This window comes from Ustilaginoidea virens, chromosome 2, assembly GCF_000687475.1.
Source record: "Ustilaginoidea virens chromosome 2, complete sequence".
NCBI lineage: Eukaryota > Fungi > Ascomycota > Sordariomycetes > Hypocreales > Clavicipitaceae > Ustilaginoidea > Ustilaginoidea virens.
Window position 1 is genome coordinate 1,258,636 of NC_057317.1, and position 18,440 is coordinate 1,277,075.

General features: G+C 54.0%; 4 protein-coding genes across 4 annotated transcripts; 2 read left to right on the forward strand and 2 right to left on the reverse strand.

Annotated features, from left to right (window-relative positions):
• Positions 1-750: 750 nt before the first annotated feature.
• On the forward strand, positions 751-3,282 carry UV8b_02106 (uncharacterized protein; the record flags this gene model as incomplete). The annotated part of the gene is made up of 5 exons (XM_043139604.1): positions 751-877; positions 973-996; positions 1,065-1,739; positions 1,799-2,951; positions 3,012-3,282. The coding sequence occupies 5 exons, from the start codon at positions 751-753 to the stop codon at positions 3,280-3,282; spliced, it is 2,250 nt and encodes a 749-aa protein (XP_042995538.1).
• A 1,676-nt stretch (positions 3,283-4,958) lies between these two features.
• On the forward strand, positions 4,959-6,610 carry UV8b_02107 (uncharacterized protein; the record flags this gene model as incomplete). Its single annotated transcript, XM_043139605.1, has 3 exons — positions 4,959-5,126; positions 5,179-6,514; positions 6,576-6,610. The coding sequence occupies 3 exons, from the start codon at positions 4,959-4,961 to the stop codon at positions 6,608-6,610; spliced, it is 1,539 nt and encodes a 512-aa protein (XP_042995539.1).
• Positions 6,611-7,417: 807 nt separating this feature from the next.
• UV8b_02108 (uncharacterized protein) lies at positions 7,418-11,253 on the reverse strand (the record flags this gene model as incomplete). Its single annotated transcript, XM_043139606.1, has 3 exons — positions 7,418-10,000; positions 10,066-11,096; positions 11,229-11,253. The coding sequence occupies 3 exons, from the start codon at positions 11,251-11,253 to the stop codon at positions 7,418-7,420; spliced, it is 3,639 nt and encodes a 1,212-aa protein (XP_042995540.1).
• Positions 11,254-13,161: 1,908 nt separating this feature from the next.
• On the reverse strand, positions 13,162-17,556 carry UV8b_02109 (uncharacterized protein; the record flags this gene model as incomplete). The annotated part of the gene is made up of 6 exons (XM_043139607.1): positions 13,162-13,431; positions 13,699-14,850; positions 14,933-15,937; positions 16,051-16,208; positions 16,295-16,696; positions 17,541-17,556. The coding sequence occupies 6 exons, from the start codon at positions 17,554-17,556 to the stop codon at positions 13,162-13,164; spliced, it is 3,003 nt and encodes a 1,000-aa protein (XP_042995541.1).
• Positions 17,557-18,440: the final 884 nt, after the last annotated feature.

Consider the following 18,440-nt stretch of genomic DNA (forward strand, 5'->3'; position numbering starts at 1 on the left):
AGACAACGCGAGGCGCTACTACATAGAGGTTTTCCTACATTTCCTGTTTGACAGATGTAAAATATGCACAGAATTAGACGGCAACACGGCTGTGATTTCATTCTCCAGTTGGTATCTACTGGTCAAAAAGGGAAAAAATAGTGAGGGAAGCGGAAGCTGTAGTATTTAAATCATGGCACCTGACACAGCTCAGCCTTTGGTCAGCTGCTGTACTGAGGCTGTGCATCAATCCTCGGATCGGAACCATTCTGCTTGAGAAAGGAGGCATATCCTACGAGACCCGCTTTTATTCTACCGAATCTCCAGGTAAGCCATGCTTGATCAGTTATTCCCAGACAATGTAAAGCTCCTCGTCTTCCAGCTTTTGCTTTTCTCTCTTCGCAGTGGCATTGCCGATTCAGACGCGCCGTGCCCCAACCAGGGAAGCGTACGTTGGTACGAATCCATTGAACCTTTTCTAAATTGTACTCCGTACCTAAGTTGGCAGGCTCTCCTCTCCCATGCGACGACTAGTAAAGGCCGGAAAATTGTCGGTCTAATAGTAGGTACGGCAGGATAACGCTGATAGCGACCCACATGGGCTCACCCGTGCCACGATCAGATAGAGGTAGGTACCTACAGGTAGGTAATTCCAGCTGACCAAAAGCTCCAAGCTGTCCTCAGCTCAAGTTTTGTAATTCATTATTCCTTGGCTTGTGATCTTCTCATCCATCGCCAGGGAAAGCGACGATCCCCGTACCCGTCGCCGTTATGACGACCGAAGTCCCGCTTCGCCAGGATGGCTTCAATTCAAGCAGTACGAGAACACTCCTCAGAGTCATTATTCTCTGCTTAATCGCCGGAGCTGCCATCTCGAGCCGGCTGTTCTCGGTGATTCGTGCGTATTTACCCTCATGACCTCTGGCACACAAGGCTGTTGAAGTCATACTCGACAATTGGACCGTACATAAAGTGCTGACGTTTTGTTTTCAGGGTTTGAGAGTATCATTCACGAATGTTGGTCAACGATTGCAGTTTCTCTTGATCTTGTTAATGCTGAATATACATGTACTGACGACATCTAGTCGACCCCTGGTTCAACTTCCGCGCGACCAAATATCTCGCTTCGAATGGCTTCTACAAGTTTTGGGATTGGTTCGATGACCGAACGTGGCATCCTCTCGGTCGCGTCACGGGAGGCACTCTTTATCCCGGTCTCATGGTTACGAGTGGTGTTATCTACCATGCCCTCAGGGCGCTGACCGTTCCCGTCGATATTCGTAACATCTGCGTTTTGCTGGCACCCGCGTTTTCTGGTCTTACAGCCTATGCGACCTATCTTCTTACTAATGAAATGACCACGTCGCCATCAGCTGGCCTGCTTGCGGCCGCGTTCATGGGCATCGCCCCCGGCTACATCTCCCGATCTGTTGCTGGAAGTTACGACAATGAGGCCATTGCCATATTCCTCCTCGTCTTCACCTTTTATCTCTGGATAAAGGCCCTGAAACTGGGCTCAATGCTCTGGGGAGCCTCATGCGCTCTCTTCTATGGCTACATGGTGGCATCGTGGGGTGGTTATGCGTTCATCACTTGCCTGCTACCCCTCCATGCTCTGGTTCTCATCTGCATGGGTAGATACAGTACCCGGCTCTATGTCAGCTACACCACCTGGTACGCCTTGGGAACGATTGCCAGCATGCAGATTCCCTTTGTCGGATTCCTCCCCGTCAAGACCAGCGAGCATATGCCCGCCCTCGGTATGCTCAAAATGGCCCAGGCCTTGAGGAGACCCGTCAAGCTGACTCGCAAAATTTAGGCATCTTTGGTTTCCTTCAGTTGATTGCCTTCATCAATTACGTTCGATCTGCTATTCCTAGCCGACAGTTTCAGACTTTTCTGGCGACAATTCTGATTGCTACTTTTGGCATCGGCTTGATTGCCCTTGTTGCCCTGACATCATTTGGTTACGTTGCACCTTGGAGCGGTCGATTCTACTCTCTGTGGGACACGGGTTATGCCAAGATCCACATTCCCATTATTGCATCAGTTTCCGAGCATCAGCCCACTGCTTGGCCAGCTTTTTTCTTCGATCTCAGCTTCCTCATCTGGCTCTTCCCTGCTGGTGTTTACATGTGTTTTCAGGAACTTCGCGATGAGCATGTCTTTATTGTCGTCTACTCCTTGTTTGCGAGTTATTTTGCGGGCGTCATGGTTCGACTTATGCTGACCTTGACCCCCATCGTCTGCGTGGCCTCGGCTATCGCTCTGTCCAGCATGCTTGACCTATACGTTTCCGCAAAGACTCCAGATCCCAAGGAAGTGGAAAGAATCGTCGCCGACGCCGCCTCTAAGAAACCTTCCAAGGCAACAACTGGACTCCGAGGCAGCGATAAGCCAAAGATTGGTATCTTCCACTCATCATCAAAGTTTATCGTCGTGGCCTCGGCCATTGTGTACCTGCTCATGTTTGTCACGCATTGCACTTGGGTCACGTCAAATGCCTACTCGTCCCCTTCAGTCGTCCTCGCCAGCCGTATGCCTGATGGGAGCCAACACATCATTGACGACTACAGAGAGGCATATCAATGGTTGCGACAGAACACCAAGGAAGACGCCAAAATCATGTCGTGGTGGGACTATGGCTACCAAATCGGCGGCATGGCTGATCGGCCAACGTTGGTGGATAACAACACATGGAACAACACACACATTGCGACTGTTGGCAAGGCTATGAGTTCGAGGGAAGAGGTCAGTTATCCTATCATGCGACAACATGAGGTGGATTACGTCCTAGTAGTGTTTGGCGGTCTGCTGGGCTACTCTGGTGACGACATCAACAAATTTCTTTGGATGGTTCGTATCGCCGAAGGCATTTGGCCCGACGAAGTCAAAGAGCGGGACTTTTTCACATCCCGCGGCGAATACAAAGTCGACGGCGACGCTACCGAGACGATGAAGAACAGCCTGATGTAAGTTACTGCAGGCAAAAGGAAAAGGGGGAAACTCGACGTTGCTAACTGTGAGGCCAGGTACAAAATGTCCTACTACAATTATCACAGCCTGTTCCCTCCTGGTCAAGCCACAGACCGGGTCAGAAACTCTCGCCTCCCTGACCAAGGTCCAGTCCTTAACACCCTGGATGAAGCCTTTACCAGCGAGAATTGGATCATTCGCATTTACAAGGTCAAGGATCTCGATAATGTTGGAAGAGACCATGCAGCTGCCGCAGCGTTTGAGAGAGGACAAAAGAAGAGGAAAACGAACAAGAATAAGGGGGCCCGCGTACTCAGAGTCGACTAAATCTGCATGGGGATGCTTGCGAGAATTTGGGGGGGGGGGATGAATAGGAAAAGAAACTGAATGACCTGGCCGGTTGAGATAAGACGAACTGGTGCCTGCACTGTACATCACTGTATGAGTTCAGCAGAATAATCAAGATGCATGACCAAATGACGTTCCGAGGGCACGTTGTGAAGCGAGAAACGAGGCATAACTGGTTTGCAGTGACAGGCGTCCAGGGGCCCGACAGCTGCCGAGACAGCTGCCACACCACACCACTCACGGGAGGCAGTTTAACTCGACGATTTTGCAATGTGAACCTGCAAGCTAGCTCTCTTGTGTCTCATTGTGAAGCTGGGCTCGGCTCGCTTCAAGGACACAATAAACGACATTCTTCCCCCAACGGTGAAGAATGCCATTGTCAGACCTCTCTGGCCCACCCAGTCGTTTGTTTTTCACAGCCACAATTAGGCTCCAGAATGGCTCGAGGGCTCAAAAGATGGCGGCCTGGAACTTCTAGCGCGCCAGAGATTGACCTGCTGTCGACTCTCTTTGGACTGCCGTCACGTCGAGATATCGAGCATTCAGATCGATCCGCCGTTCAGCGAGTGGCTCTCCGGTACAGAACCGCCTCGGTTAAAGGTGACGACAGCTTTTCGACAGGGAGCTTTGATGACGGCTGCAGCAATGATGGATCCACCGACAGCCCGTCCAGCACGGCTACGGCGAGCCCACCAGACGGGCAGGAAACGGTATCATCAGCCCGCACAGTTCGGAAGAGACAGTACTCTGACACCAAGATCTCGTGTCCGATTGTGCAACGCAGAGTATTGTCCAGAAAGACTGCTCGATCTTCTCCATCCAGGGTACGAAATAGGGAGCATCACTCAAAATGTACTGCGTCGTCATATGATCGTGGAGCGGTCACTTCAAAGTTGAGATCCTCAACTCCTGGCTTGGCAGGCCTGAGCGAACAGCGCAGCAATGGCGGCGCATCCAGCTTGAACGAGGCTGCAAACATCTGCAGCTCAAGCCAGCCCTATGCGGCAAACAAGGCGAATCAACGACTCTTTGTACTTGCGCAGTACCAGCTCCCCGCTTGCATGCCTCAAAGCTCGACTGGACATTTTCTTCATCCTACGTCCGGCCCTGCATTATCCCCGAGCCACAGAGATGTTGGTACAGTCATGCCCGACACAGCACGGCAACCATCGTTGCGTCAGGCCCAGCTCATTCAGCAGAAGATAGATCTGGCCCGGGAAGAGCTCATAAATCAACCAGACGACGACCAAATTAAGCGTCGCCTCCAGCAGGCTCAAGATCAACTGAACGACCTCTTGAATTCCTTGATGAAACGAAGATTTAGCAACGGTCAGCAAGTTTTCATTCAGTCGGAAAGGAAACCTGGGGAAATTTCAACTGCCGCCTCAATCCATCAGGAAAAGAGGAGAAATGGCTTCGACAGAGAAGTAAGTGATGGCGCAAGACAACAGCCTTTATCGGTGATGGGTCGAGGAGGCAGAAGCCCGCAGCAAAGAAGCAAAAGCCCCTCTTGTACTATGCTTCACCATCTGTGCTCCGGCTGCGGTCATGTTAGGTCCCGTTATTTTCATCGCAAATTCCCAGTCATCAATGGACACAAGCCAGTTCTCAATTACTGCTCCGCATGTCGAACACGTCGACTTGAGAAAGGCATCATGGACCAGCATCACTTCTGCTTCGGCTGCGGCAGAGTTCGATCCAAGATATTCCAGAAAAAGGAAAAGAGACGAGCCGGAGAGCCTTTGCTACCCAATTACTGCGGCAACTGTACTGATGAAGTCCGGCGGCAAGAAGGCTTATACGAGACTTCGGTTCTGGACATGGTGAGTCCCTCCCGCTGTGATTTCAAGGACCCCTCGAACCTAATATGAACAGAGCACTCAAGAAGTGAATGGAAAACCAAACCAAGCTTCCGACGATGTTGTCTCCCCGAAAACAGACCGCTCGGGTGGCGAGGCTTCCAAAACCACGGCACACCTGCCGGACGTGGAAGTCGGCGTAGCAGCGTCCAAGTTGAAGAGATTCCCCGAGCTTCGAGTCCAAACTACGGGGTCAAGCAGCGCGGCTTTTGTGCCAGTTAGCTCTGCCGAGTCGTCGCCGTTCTTCCCGGGCCGCAAGTTAGGCTCGGCCCAGCGTCGTGCTGAAAGAGCCGCCGTGTCGCAAGAGAGGGAAAGGAATTCCGACGGCCCATCGAGTGCTGCGGCAGAATATCAAGCACCATATGTTGAAGAGGAGAATGCGCAATCTTGCGAAGAAGAAGGGGTGTCGGGCTCAGTCACCAGTTGCATGAGCGGCAGCCGCAGTCCGGGTGGTGAGACTGCCGCGACTGCCGCGACTGCCGCGACTGCTGCGACTGCTGCGACTGCTGCGACTGCTGCATGGGATGAAAAGCATCTTGCATCACAGGCAACTCTTCCGGGCGAGGATGCGATGCCTTCTGACGCAGATACGCGTCAAGACACATCACATGCGGAGCGACGCACGCCCTCGAGATGGGAGTTTGGGAACAAGACATTGCTCGAAGAGACCCCCTTTGGTGCACCAGACGGTCATCGCAGCCGGCAAAAATCATCCCCCCTCGCACGCAGCAAAACCTATGAGCTGCCGTTGCCCGCATCCCTCGAGGACATGACCCTCAGAAACGGTCTCGCTGCCGCCAACGACTCCGCTTCGCTACCACAATCCCAAGGTGCCTTTAGGCGCAAAACCTCCACGTTCAGTATTTTCGACTACTGCAGCTTCGGGGAGAACCGGTGCCCGTCGCCGAGGTTCACTCCCCCGAGCTGCCACGGCTCTCCGGTCGACAGCCACAATCTGCACTACAGCAGCAGCAGCAGCAGCCATTCCGACGCCGGTCAAGCTCCCCTAGGAATGCCGTCGGCCTCGTCGGACTCGAACCTCGGCAACCAAACCACAACAGGCTGCTTTGGCAGGGCTCCAGCGGACGGCGCATACCCACGCTCCGTGTTCACCGACTACTCCTGTTCCACAAGCAACCCGTACTACAAGCCCAGACAACGCGGCAGCCTTCACGGGCGCAGCGCCGGGTCGTTTTACAACCCGTGGGACTGCAAAAGCAGCGCAGACACGCTCGACGGTTCCAAGAGGCACCCCGCCGCCGCGAGATTCGACGACGAGCGTGTTCCGGAACCGATCGTCGAGGAGCCAGCCTCGCCTCCCTCATCCCCCAGGCAACGCAGATTGCTCCTTGGTATGCTGCCTTGCTTCCCTCCGACAAGCCGGACAGGCGGATCATCTAACCACCGGCACAGAGTTTGACCACCCTTGTCGCCAAGACGGGCGATGAATGCCCTCGCACCTTGGCTGGGTCCAGTTGTAGTTTGTGTGTACGCGGAAGCGGCCATCGACGACGGCTGCTTCGTCTCTGACTGACTACCTAGGTTGCGGATGGTTCTCGTGTCTCTGCTTTGCTTTCCTTTCAGCCTGTCAAGTCCGAGAGAACTTTGCCTCCCTCTCGGCACAATCATGTACCAACCAACCTCTGGCTCCGTCACCACCATCAACACTCATGTAAACGTGCCATACCCCTCTCCAACCCTCTGATGTGGAAGCTGGTGTACCCCCTGCTGTTTGCTGCCCGGAAATAGATTAGACCGAGGGTACATACCGACAGATCCTTTGCTCCGTTTATCAACCGTGTTTCGTTCTTCATCAGCACATTGTACAAAGTTGAGCATCGCCTCATGCATTGCACGTACGAGTTGAGAGCTCCTCGCTGACAATGGACGAATTTGCGCAAGTACGTCGTGGGAATTTGATTGCAGCCCGGCCAGAAAGTGCACTGTGTTGCCGGGCCAGCCATCCCATCATACAGTGACATGCACGATCCGACTTGTCTGCGAATCCAGCTCGAACATGGCTTCCCTCCAAGGGAATCAGGACCTTGTTCCACTCCGTCATGCCCACATCATGCATATCTAGGCTCTTTTATGGTTTCACGCTTTGCTCGCCGCTCGAAATGTCCGCCCGTTCCCCCTCTCCGTTTTTTCGTATCCCCACATGTGATGCTACACGTGATGCTATCTCTGTGAAAACAAATGGCTCAAAAAAAATAAATGAAAATGAAATCAACTGCATACCGCAGCTCGGCTTTCTACCAATTCGCGTGCGGCGCCGGCTTGTCCGGACTAGTCATCCGCGGCAGGTGCGATCCCGCGTGCAAGCCGCTGCTGGCGTGAGTTGTCGCCGGGGCCGACGACGCTCCCCGCGACCCAAGCGTCTGCCTGGCCGCAAGATACGCCACGGCCTCCCTTCTCTTGTCCTCGAACACGCGGCTGCGTTCCCGCTCCCTGTCCACGTGGCGCTTGCGTTGGTCAAACTCTGTCCTGGCCTCGAGCGACCGGCGCTTCTTCTCGGCCGCTTCCCTGATGCGTTTTTCCGTCCGCTGACACGCGGCATCCAGCTTTGCCGCTGTCTGGGCCGAGGCAAGCGCCAGGCGCTGGTGGTCCTTGGGGCGGGGCTTTGACGAGCCGCCCCAGAGGCACTGGAAAACGAGTCGCGTCTTGTCCAGGGCGCCTTGCCCGCCCCAGATGGTCAGGGAATCGCCGTTGTATATTCTGGCCCAGTACTGCGACGGGCCGCTGGGGTTCTTGGGTTCCGACGACGCAAGACTGTAGCCGTTGATCTTGATGCCCAATGTGGCCTTGGTGGATATCCAAAAATGATACGCTGCGTCGTGCTCGTTTGCGCCTTGCTTGCACCAGGGCTGATCCCCCTTTGAGGAGCTCCTCGAGGGATCGTAGCCCTCTTTCCATAGCAGTATCTTGAAGGCGTATTTTGGTACTCGTGGCTCCTGCTTGTCTCTGAAAATCTCGGTATTATCGGGCCCACGTCCAAAGGATACCAGGTTGTCTGTTACGGCAAACGAAATGCCCTGGACGCAAGACGACGCGTCCGTAACCACCAATGCGAGCGCCCGGTTCGTCGATGGGTCTTCTTGAACCGGCACCACTATTTTCGCGTCTGGAGGGCAGGTGTCGGGCAAGGGGCTTGACTCTGTTGGTGCTGCGGTGGGAGGGCATTCCGTCGTCGCATCGCCAAGGTTCTTGCTACCGTCGCGCCTCGAGAAGAGGGAGGGAGCCTCGGTCGAGCAGTCGTGTCTGCCTCCTGCTCTGGTGAGAGGGGGAAAGTACTTCATCGCCAAGTCCCACAGGGGCGTTTTTCCGGGCCAAAACTCTTCGCCGCCGTCTTTTGCTGCCTGCTTGAACGCGTCATGCTGAAGTTGCGTCATCTCTGGATAATTTAGATGCCACGTGTTCTTGTCTTGTTCCCAGAACTCCATTTTGCTGACCGGATGGTCAATCAGCCTCCCGGATTCTAGCCTCATTACCTGAGGCATTCGAGCCAGAAGCCTGTACTCTTCCAACAGTTGGTTGGGTACTTCTTCAAGGTTGCCCTCCGACTTCAACCTCTTCATAACGGGTTTTCCTGGTGGTGTGTTCTCGTCGAATTCTCCGCTAGCGTCGTTTGATGGCGGTTTTCGTTTGCTCGAGTTGGCATCAACGGAGTGCGACAGAAGCCGCAATGAGCCGGGTTCCTGAGCATTTTCGACGCTGCCGCCGAGGCTCTGTGAAGCTACATCTTCCACCAGACTTTGGAGCTGATCTACCGACTGGTTTGGATAGATGGATGTGCCACTGCGGCGCGACGCCCGCTGGTTTCCCCCTTGGATGGTGTCCGAGGCGGCAGAGTCGTATGCTTCGTCTTCACAAGGACCCAGAATATCCGTGGCGCCCAGGCTGTCCGCGGCGACCATTTCGAGAAAGTCATCTGGAATAGCGCCGGAGCTTCCTATAGCAGATACACCAACCTCTCCAAACAATCGGGGATGCTGGGTGTTGTGAGCTATCAAGCTGTTCTCCTTGTCGGACATGTCACTCATCGAGTCGCTGACTCTGTCGTCGGCGTACGCCAGGTTTTGGAGCTGTGAAGGGTAGTCTTCGTCATCCGTGATTTCGTCGTACGATTGAGATGCTTGAATGACGGATTCGAACCCTCCGAGCCAAGGATGACCCTCCAGTTCTGGTATGGTCGCACGACGCTCTGGGCGCCTATGGAGCATGCCCTTGATGAAATCGATTGCCAGGTCAGTCACTCCAGACTTGCGTAGTGGCGCCGTGTCCAGGTTGGTCGTCATGATCTTGTGGAGGAGTTCGGAGTAGCTTATGCCGGATTTTACAGGGTAAGGCGGCGAACCGGAAAGGCAGTAAAACAAGACCCCTCCGAGAGACCATATGTCGACGGCGTGGCTGTACCTTTGGCCAGGCATGCGCCGCATTCGCTGTCCTCGATTCCTGACGCCGTTGTCATCGTACTCGGCATACTCGGTGTACACCTCGGGGGCGCAGTACAAGAGTGTACCGCAAAAGGTGCGTAAAAACGTCTCCGCCGTGTCAACCATTTTCGACAGTCCAAAGTCCGTCAGCTTCACTACCAACGGCTCCAAAGACTGGATCAAGATGTTGTCCGGCTTCACATCGCGGTGCGTGATGTTGTTTGCGTGCAAGTAGCCCAAAGCGCTCAGCAGCTGAACGGACATGGTTTGCGTCATTTCCATCGTAAAAGTACCGTCTTCCGAGATTGTCTTTCCGAGATCGCCGAGGGGGATATACTCCATGATGATGATGAGGAGCCGGTCCTCCCAGTCAAAATTTTCTATATAGCGGACGATATTGGGCTGCAAGGGAGTCGTTAGCGATTCTTCTCACGAGCAGCCATGTGTGCGCCTGAATCCATCCTTACGTGTTGCACCCTCTGCATAATCCTCATTTCATTTTCCACCTTCTGATCGAGAACTCCATTCTTGATGAAGCGACGCTTCTCAATCTCCTTTGCGGCATATGGTAGTCCGTCGTACTTTGACGTTACCTTGTACACCACCGCAAAGGCTCCTTTGCCAATCGTGCCAATCCGATTGTATTTGCCAGAGCCCTTCCACTCGTTGCCCATGCTAGGGTGGGATTCTTTCCGCTTCGACGGAGAAGGGTGCGGCGATGGGCTGGCTTCGATACCTGCTTTTCTTATCAAGGGAGCACCAGGGACTTTGAAGATATCAATCGGCCCTCCGCTTGTGTTATTCTTGTACTTGCTCGAACTGGGAGGTTCGCGGTTGGGCGGGTGGAGGCCGTTTCGAGCGAAGTATTCCCCTACTTTGGCGATGTAGGCGCGGTCATAACTGTCGTCACGGCGAGGTATTCGAACCAGGAATGACAAGTCCCGATGTTCGTTGTGCAGGAGGATCTTGATGAGATTTCCTGAGCTCAGCACCCACTTGTTTGCTGGCTGCGACCTCTTGTCTTTAGGATGGAAAGTGAGCAGTTGCTGGTCCACGAGTGTGCCATTTGTCGACTGATCCTCGATCATGACATTGCCATACTCGTTGACATAGATGCGGAAGTGAACATTGCTGACACGCCGTAGAGGGTCGTTGACAAAGACGACGTCGCACCTGGCGCAGTTTCTTCCAAAAGCGAACCCAGCGGCGGGATTTTTCACTAGAGAAGACAGCTTCAGGATGATGGCATGGCTTCCATGACTGACAGGGCGTGACGCAAAGCGACTAGCATCATCTTCCAACTCGTAGTCGGCTTGGACACCGTCTGCCTCGTGCTTGCCTATGATGTGGGGGGAATCTTCTTCAGCAAGCCTCTGGACCTCCTGGCGCGCAGATGGGGAGTGAGGGTACAAAAGGCATATTATGTCGGATATATCTTCGTCTGAAAACTCCGAGTTTTGTTTCCCTATTCGACGTGGATCCAGGACATTTTGGGTCGCTAAAGAGCGCCGGGAAACGGGTCAGCCAACAACAAGCCTCTCGCAAGGAAAACAAGACCGGGCGGAGGGCGTTGTGTGGGTTCTGCGCGGCAGAGAGCCGTATGTGTGTCGATGAAAGGAAAACATCGTACCTTGCGTAGGCTCATCTCCGTCCATTGGGGAGCGACCTAGCTCAAGGGCAGCGGCTCTATCAAGCTGGTAAGTCGTCGCGCCACTAGGGAATCGAAAACCGAGGGTCGTGTGACTCGGGAGACTGGGAGTACGCTGTCTGGAGGTTGCTCAGAAGAGGTGCCGTGCCGAAAGGCAAGTTTCGGTGGGGAGGGGGCGGGGGGTCGACTTCGTGTGACCGTTTGTTTCTCTTTTTGCTAGAGGGATGGCTGGCGGACCGCAGACTCTTTTTGGTAGGACAAAGAGCGAAGCAAATCAACAAACAGTCCACCGACAATCCACCGTCGCGATTCACAGGGTCAGCAAAGATAGATAGGTCGCTAGCCAGCTCAGAAAAGAACCATGGACTGTCCGTGCCGAGGGGGTGGAGGCGTAGAAATCAGCATGACCGCGTCGAATGCGATCCAAAGCGGGTATAGGAATAACAATGGGAAAAGAGAAAAGAAGGCGAACCAGGCGAACCAGGCGAACCAAGCGAACAAGACGAGAAAGCACCTGTGGTAGACAGCATAATCGGCTCCCTCCCTGCAGAAGGACGGAGGGGAATGTTGGGCCAGTCAAGCAGAGTAGACATAACATTGAATCAACCAGACTGCCACTAGGCCCAGAGTGGACGCCTGAAGGTGCCTGGTGCAACTGGCGAACGCCCCACCCGGGCTCTTGTTGCGGGCGGGGTAAACCCGGAATTCACAGTACAAGTACACAGCTGGTCTGGTTACTATATGTCTGGTATCGTATTCATTCCAATTTCCGAGGTGGCGATGCGCTCGGTCTTGGCCAGTGATTGATGAATTCGCAATTTGAAGAAAATCCAGGAGAGATGCGAAAGGCGAAAGGCGAAATGCGAAAGGCCGGGCCCTAGTTTTGTCGCAGCCCACGGTTGATTATGCGTCTTGATAGGTTCTGGCATCGCCTGTCCCTGAAGCTCTTGGCCAAGCGCCCCCTTATTCCCAGGCCTTCTATATATCTGCTGCCGCAAGCAGTGGCAGAACCAACCAGATACTTCGGGGCACTGTGTGGGTGGCTGCCTGCCGCCTGGTTCCCCTGCGTCTGGTCCCTTTGTCCTTTGCCCTGAACAGGGATGGCTCAAGTGCTTGCTAGAGACGGACTCTCGGCTCTCCCATGCGGCTGGGGTTGGTATAACGAGCATAACGACAGATCAAGGCAATGGCCAGGGCGGCTTGCTTGCACGACGACGCGGCTCAGTGGAGTACGGATGGATACGTACCTACCTTACGTACCTCCTGGTACCCGGTACGTCGACATTTGATGTGGCAATCCATTTCCCGTCTCCGCCACAGCCGCCGTAGAAGCCCAGGCCAGGTTCCATCAATGTATTCCAACCACATGACACATGTCAGCACACAGGACGGCGACAACTAGCAAGGACTATAGCCCAAGCATCACCATCACTTCACACTTGTTGAAACTAAACTTCTCTATTCTCCTACAACAACATTGAGTATAAGTAATATAGAGACGCCCTACACCCCATGTCATTTCTTCAAAGTTTCCAACGTTAGTGAAGCAGCCCCTTTGCCAAACGATTTTAGAACACTTCGTTATTCCTACCATCACAACAGCCCGGCGCAGCCACCATCATCGTAATGCAAGTTCACAAAAAAACCAAAACTCATCGCAACGAAAAATGCCAAGTCTTTGGGTATGCATTCAATGGCGTGCTAGAGAAGCCACCGTCAAATTTTCCGACGCCAACAAAGGAGAGGAAGTGGAACAAAGGGTTACAATCCATCAACTCGTAGGGGTATCTTCCATGGTGCTTGTTTCTGTTCCCTTGTTCATTTTTTTTTCTTTTTTTATTAAAAAAAAAAAAAAGAAAGACAGGAAAGAGGGAAAGAAAGAAAAAAAACCCGGCTTCAGAGATGTTCGTCCATACTAGAATGCCTGCCCTTGATATCTACCATGAGCTGGTACTTGACCGGGTCCGTACTGGCCTTGCGGTGGCATACGAGGAGACGGTGGTCCCATAGGTCGCGAGAGGCTGCCCGGCATGCCGTGTAGTGGTGTCGGTGGGCCAGCTTCTTGTCGTCCGGCGCCAGGATACAATGGCTGAGGGGTTGCAGTCCTTGGCCCAATAACCTGAGGAGCACCGGCTGGGTTGGTCCCGAATGGTGGACAAGGCCCGAGAGCTCGATGCTGGACGTACTGCTCCGGTGTCAGCGCTCTTCCTCCTGATGACGAACTCGACCATGATCTGGCATAGCTGCCAGACGGCTGCCAAGCCATCGTCCTCTGGACAGAGTCCTTGGATTCCCGTCTTGCATGACCCTGTTGGTGTCCGCTGGCAAATGACTTTTGCTCCGAACAGTGGTTTCCAGACACTTGACTAGTTGCACCATGCTCCACAGATTTGGGGGGTTGCTTGCGTGACACAGTGAACGCTCCGTAATTTAGAGTAGGGCCAAAATTTACCTCGGGTACATTGAATTCCGCTTCTCTCTGTAATGGGGGTTCACCGCCCGCAACCGTCTTGAGGACACCTGCCCGAGGTCGTTCCTCATCATTGAGACCGTTTGAGCCGCCGAAAGCTGGTCCCTGGCCATGTGGCGGAGGAGCGGGTCGTCTTTCAAAGACTGGAGCCCCACCTGGGAAGGAATCCGAGGTGTAGTGGTCGATGATGTGATCGGGAGTGATGCTGTTCGTCTGCCTCGGGACCGGTTTTCGGTGAGCATGGCCAGGCGGTGGACCACCGCGACCGCCCGGGCCAGGTCGCATGTTGGCATGTTGGCCGGGAGCGCCGTTTGGAGGTGGCCTCTGGCCTGGAGGGGGGCGTCCTCGCCCATAGGAACCAGGTGGTCCTCCGGGTCCTGGGGAAGGTGCAGCTTGGTCGGGTCGAAAACCTTGTTGGTGGGGGTTAGGAGACCGCGGCGGACCGCCTTGTCCCGGTGGGTGCGGTGGCCGATTGCTATCAGAAGTGCCGGGGCGGGAGTTCTCACCTAGGCCATAAGGGCTTGGAGGTCCCATGGGTGACCTGGACCGCTGATTTGGAATATCAAGGGCAGGAGGAGAGAGGTGGTTCCTGGGTTGTCGGTCTTGGTTTGCTATCGTCTGGTCTTCGCGAGTATCTCCATTACGAGCATAGAATCCAACCATGCGGTCGTGTGAGTAATTCGTGCTCCCTGGATACACACCGTCCTCGCCATCGCTGCCAGTCGGGTATTGACCCTGAGGATTATTCGCGGAGCTCAAACCGCTAGCATTTACCATTTGAGCGAGGGTAGAATTCGATAAGCGGCTATTGGCTCGTCGAAGTTCGGGAGAGTGATAGGCCTTGCTGGTCGGATGGTCTTGAGACGCATGATTGAAAGCGGGGGGGGGAGAAACCGGCTCAGGAGACTGTAGGCTCCTCATGGCCTCGAGGTTGTGCATTGGGGGCGGTGGCGAGGCGCAAAACTCTTCATCGGAGCTTGCTGTCTCGCCAGGTGTCATTCGGCCAGAGTAGCCGTTTCGAAGAGGAAGCTGAGTTCGCTGCGGAGAACCATTGGGACCGTGAAGCTCGCTTCGTGAGCCCAAGTTGGGATCTGAAATGTTTCGCATATGCTGAGGGTCTCGTCCAACCTGCAACTATTACTTTCGGGTTAGCATCTGAAGAGCGTGGCAGAAGGACCACGGCGAGTTATCCCACAAGAGTTAGAGAAGTGCGTACCAAGTTAGCGTCATCCGAAAACCCGACTTTAGGCCTGCTTCCGCTGCCAAAGCTTAATCTGGCACTGCATCTACTTGCACTGCGAGAGTGGGACCTAGTCCCGTCCTCGAGAGCATTCATCCTCGTCCCTGTAGCATCCTTGAGACGCTTGCGCCACTCCCTCTCCGCCCAGGTCGAGCTGTTGTCTTCTAGAATCAGGGTTGAGACGTCGAGAGTTTCCAAATACCCATACTTCTTGTGCTTAGGCATGGCAAACATCAGGGATCGAGGGTCCAGAATGCTGGCTACCAATCTACCTGGACGACCGTACAGGGCATATGCATCCCACGTGGGAAACAAAAAACGAAGCAACATCTCGAAGCCGCTCACTGCTGGATGAACCTCGGGCATGATGAAAATGAACCCTTCTGTGGATGACGGTGGGTCGGCATGGACCGTAACGTTACCCTCGATCTTCAGAAGCGTAGACGCATCTACCAAAGATTTGGCCTGAGGATATATAGCATACGCTGAGTACGCATCCGTAATAGTGGCGATCGGTTGGGCCTTCTTCTGCTTCTTTCCATCCTTCTTTGTGTCGTAGAACTTGATGTGTCCTTTGAGCACAGGAGAGTGAGAGCGATCGTATGGAGATCTCTTCTTCAGCTCCTTTTGCAGCCTCTGATATTCCTTCTCATCCGGAGGCGAAATAACACACCAACAACGCCGCCATGGCACGCCAGCGCCAAAACGAACGCGGACCCATTGCTCCGACTTCATTCTCGACCTCTCCATGATGACGTTGATGTTGTTAAGAGATTTACCCTTGCCGGCGATCAAGGCGCCGGTGTAAGCCTCCTGCAAGGTGGAATGTTCATACATGGCAAGACGGATTCCTGCCGTCCACTGAATCAAGGAGTGATGAGAGTTGAAATGAAGAAGATAACGGTTTCTGCCGGCGGTGGAGAGGCTTAAGATGTGTTGTAGCGGCTGCTCGTCGTTGGAGCGAGTAGGTAAGGATTCAATCTGTTAAAAAAAAAGGGGGGGGGCTGCGTTAATGAAGTTTCCAGACATACGCCAACTGGGAGACCCAGTCCTGAATCAATCATCCCAACTTGGAAGCGAGCGTGTGGACAAACCATCTTGATTGAGGCATCAGTGAGGTTGATGAATTTGGGGAGGACCTCGCCATCTTCGCCAGCAGCGTCCAGCTCTGCGGCATCCCACAGAGACAAGACCGTGCCGACAAGCTGAGCGAAGCACTCGGTCCATGTTCTGTCCGGGTTGGGTTTGCCCTCTGCGACACAGTTGGTCAGTAACAGGTTCTGAGGCTCAGCACGCGTCATGGGCGCACAGAGTCAAGGTTTTGCGTTTGCGGCATACGGGTATTTTGGTCGTCCAGCTTAAGAAAGTAACCCTCCTGATATAACTTGTTGGAGTGGCTATTGAGCAAAGTGAAGATGGGCTGAAGTTCGGGGATCGTGTCTTCGTTGATATCCATGACTGGCGGTTGATATGTCTGCACCATAGACAATGGTCGCGATGAGCTGCGTAGTCGCTGCTGGGAAGGACTGTTATGTGGGGATCCGTTCAGTGGACTTCCATAGTCCGGCCGCGAGGGAGGGGTGGCGGGACGGCGAACGGCGTCGACGTCGTGATTGGGGAACGGATCTAAAGGCAATTGCTGCTTCGTCTTGAGATTCACGCCTGGAAGGTCGTTCGGCGGCGACGCGGGTGGAGATGGTGTCTTTATGCCACCAGAAAATTGGGACATAAACGAGAGAACTAAATGATGCAGAGTCGGGGTGTCGATGCGGTCAGCGCACAGGCACAAGATTTAGTTTATTTATTTTTTATCGACGCCAGATAATTGAGTTGGCGCCAGACGGGGAGCGGGACAGAATAACAAGGAGTGCGGCCGAATTAAGTATACACATAAGTCGGGAAGGGCAGTGGTGCAGGGGTAGGTGCAGGAAGGGGAGAGCATGACAGCATAATCACGGGCAGGGCATTGGCAGATCATCAGCACAAACCTGGGCCAAGCCTGACCAAGCCTGGCTCGATCGAATGAGGTGTCTGGTCTGGGTGTCTTATGCTGCGGGCACTGGGCACCCTAGCGCTACCGTACGTAGCCCGACGCTTGGAGCCACTTGGCTGATACGGAGTGCTAGCATGCCAAAGGACCTGGTTGGTACGGAATGACACTGGGAAGTGTCATCTGGTCGCTTCAACATTGACGTGTCAACCCTATGAGTACGGAGTATGTACTGTCAAGCGGATAGGCCGGCGATGTGACGGGGGACAGATGTTTGCGCTTTGATGCCATGGCAGTACGGAGGACTCCGTACATGGCGACTGACGGGGAAGAAAAGAGACGGGACACCAGATCACTCCATGTACGAGCCATGAGGGTGCGGGCCCAGTGCAGCCAGCAGGATCAAAGGAATGGGCTTGGTGAAGTGAACGTGGTAGGTTTGCAGCGGGTGGGGGGGGGTAAGGGGCTGGGGAGAGGAGAGAATGTGGGCTCGCGAAATTGCATACTGGGGCGGGAACTGGGGCGGGAAACTTGATTGATTGGAATGGAGAACCTGTCTGTATCCAGCTCGCCAGCAGACCAGATAAAACCAACCTCGATTGCGACCCATTTTCCAGGATGAGGGCGCCACAACCAGGAAGCTCGGAATCGTAGGGCAAGGTACTGTAATAATGGGCGAGAAGGTATGACGAGGACAGCAACAACAACAACAACAACGACGAAGTCTTGCCGAGCTGCTGGGCCAAGGGAATTTGAAGAATGCCGCCGCCGCCGCCGCCGCCGCCGCTAAGAAGGACGAGTTGAAGAATGAGTCTGGTGTTTGTTTTTATTGAAGTCGAAGCAAGACGGTCCGGTCCGCAGTAATTTTCCAACTGAAACCTGCCGGCAGGGACCTTGGCACCATCGGTGGCGGCCTTGGGAGTAATTCAGCTGTCAGCCAGGGAGGCGTTGACGAGGAGGAAGACGAACAAGTCCAAGACAAAAACCAAGAAGAAGATAATAGTAGGTCTAGACGACTGGGAAGCTGAGCAGCTGATATGAGAATCGGCGTCAAAAAGGCTCGTCCTGGTTTACAGCCGGATGGGACGGGCGGTAAAGTCCAACGCGTTGTGCTGGACAGGGTACAGAGCCCATACGAAGGCGAGAAGAAACTAGAAAAAAAAACCAAAAAACTGAACTGAACTGCAAATCAAATGAGCCCAGCAAGCCCAGAGAATCGTTAGCTTCTTGTAGTAGTCGGATGCTAGTTGTGGATACTGAACGATCACGGCGAGAGGAAGGCAAAGGGTCGGAAATCAAGGCTTTGTACGGAGACGGAGCAAGAAAGAGTACGAGTACGCAAAGGCTGGGTTCAATCAAATGTTTCTAAGCGTCATCCAAGCCAAGCCAAGAGGCGTGTTGCGTGCGGAAAAGGTGGTGTACGGATCTATCGGACACCAACGAGACTGGAGCCTGGAGCCAAACAAGTCTGGGCAACTTTTGAACGCAACAACC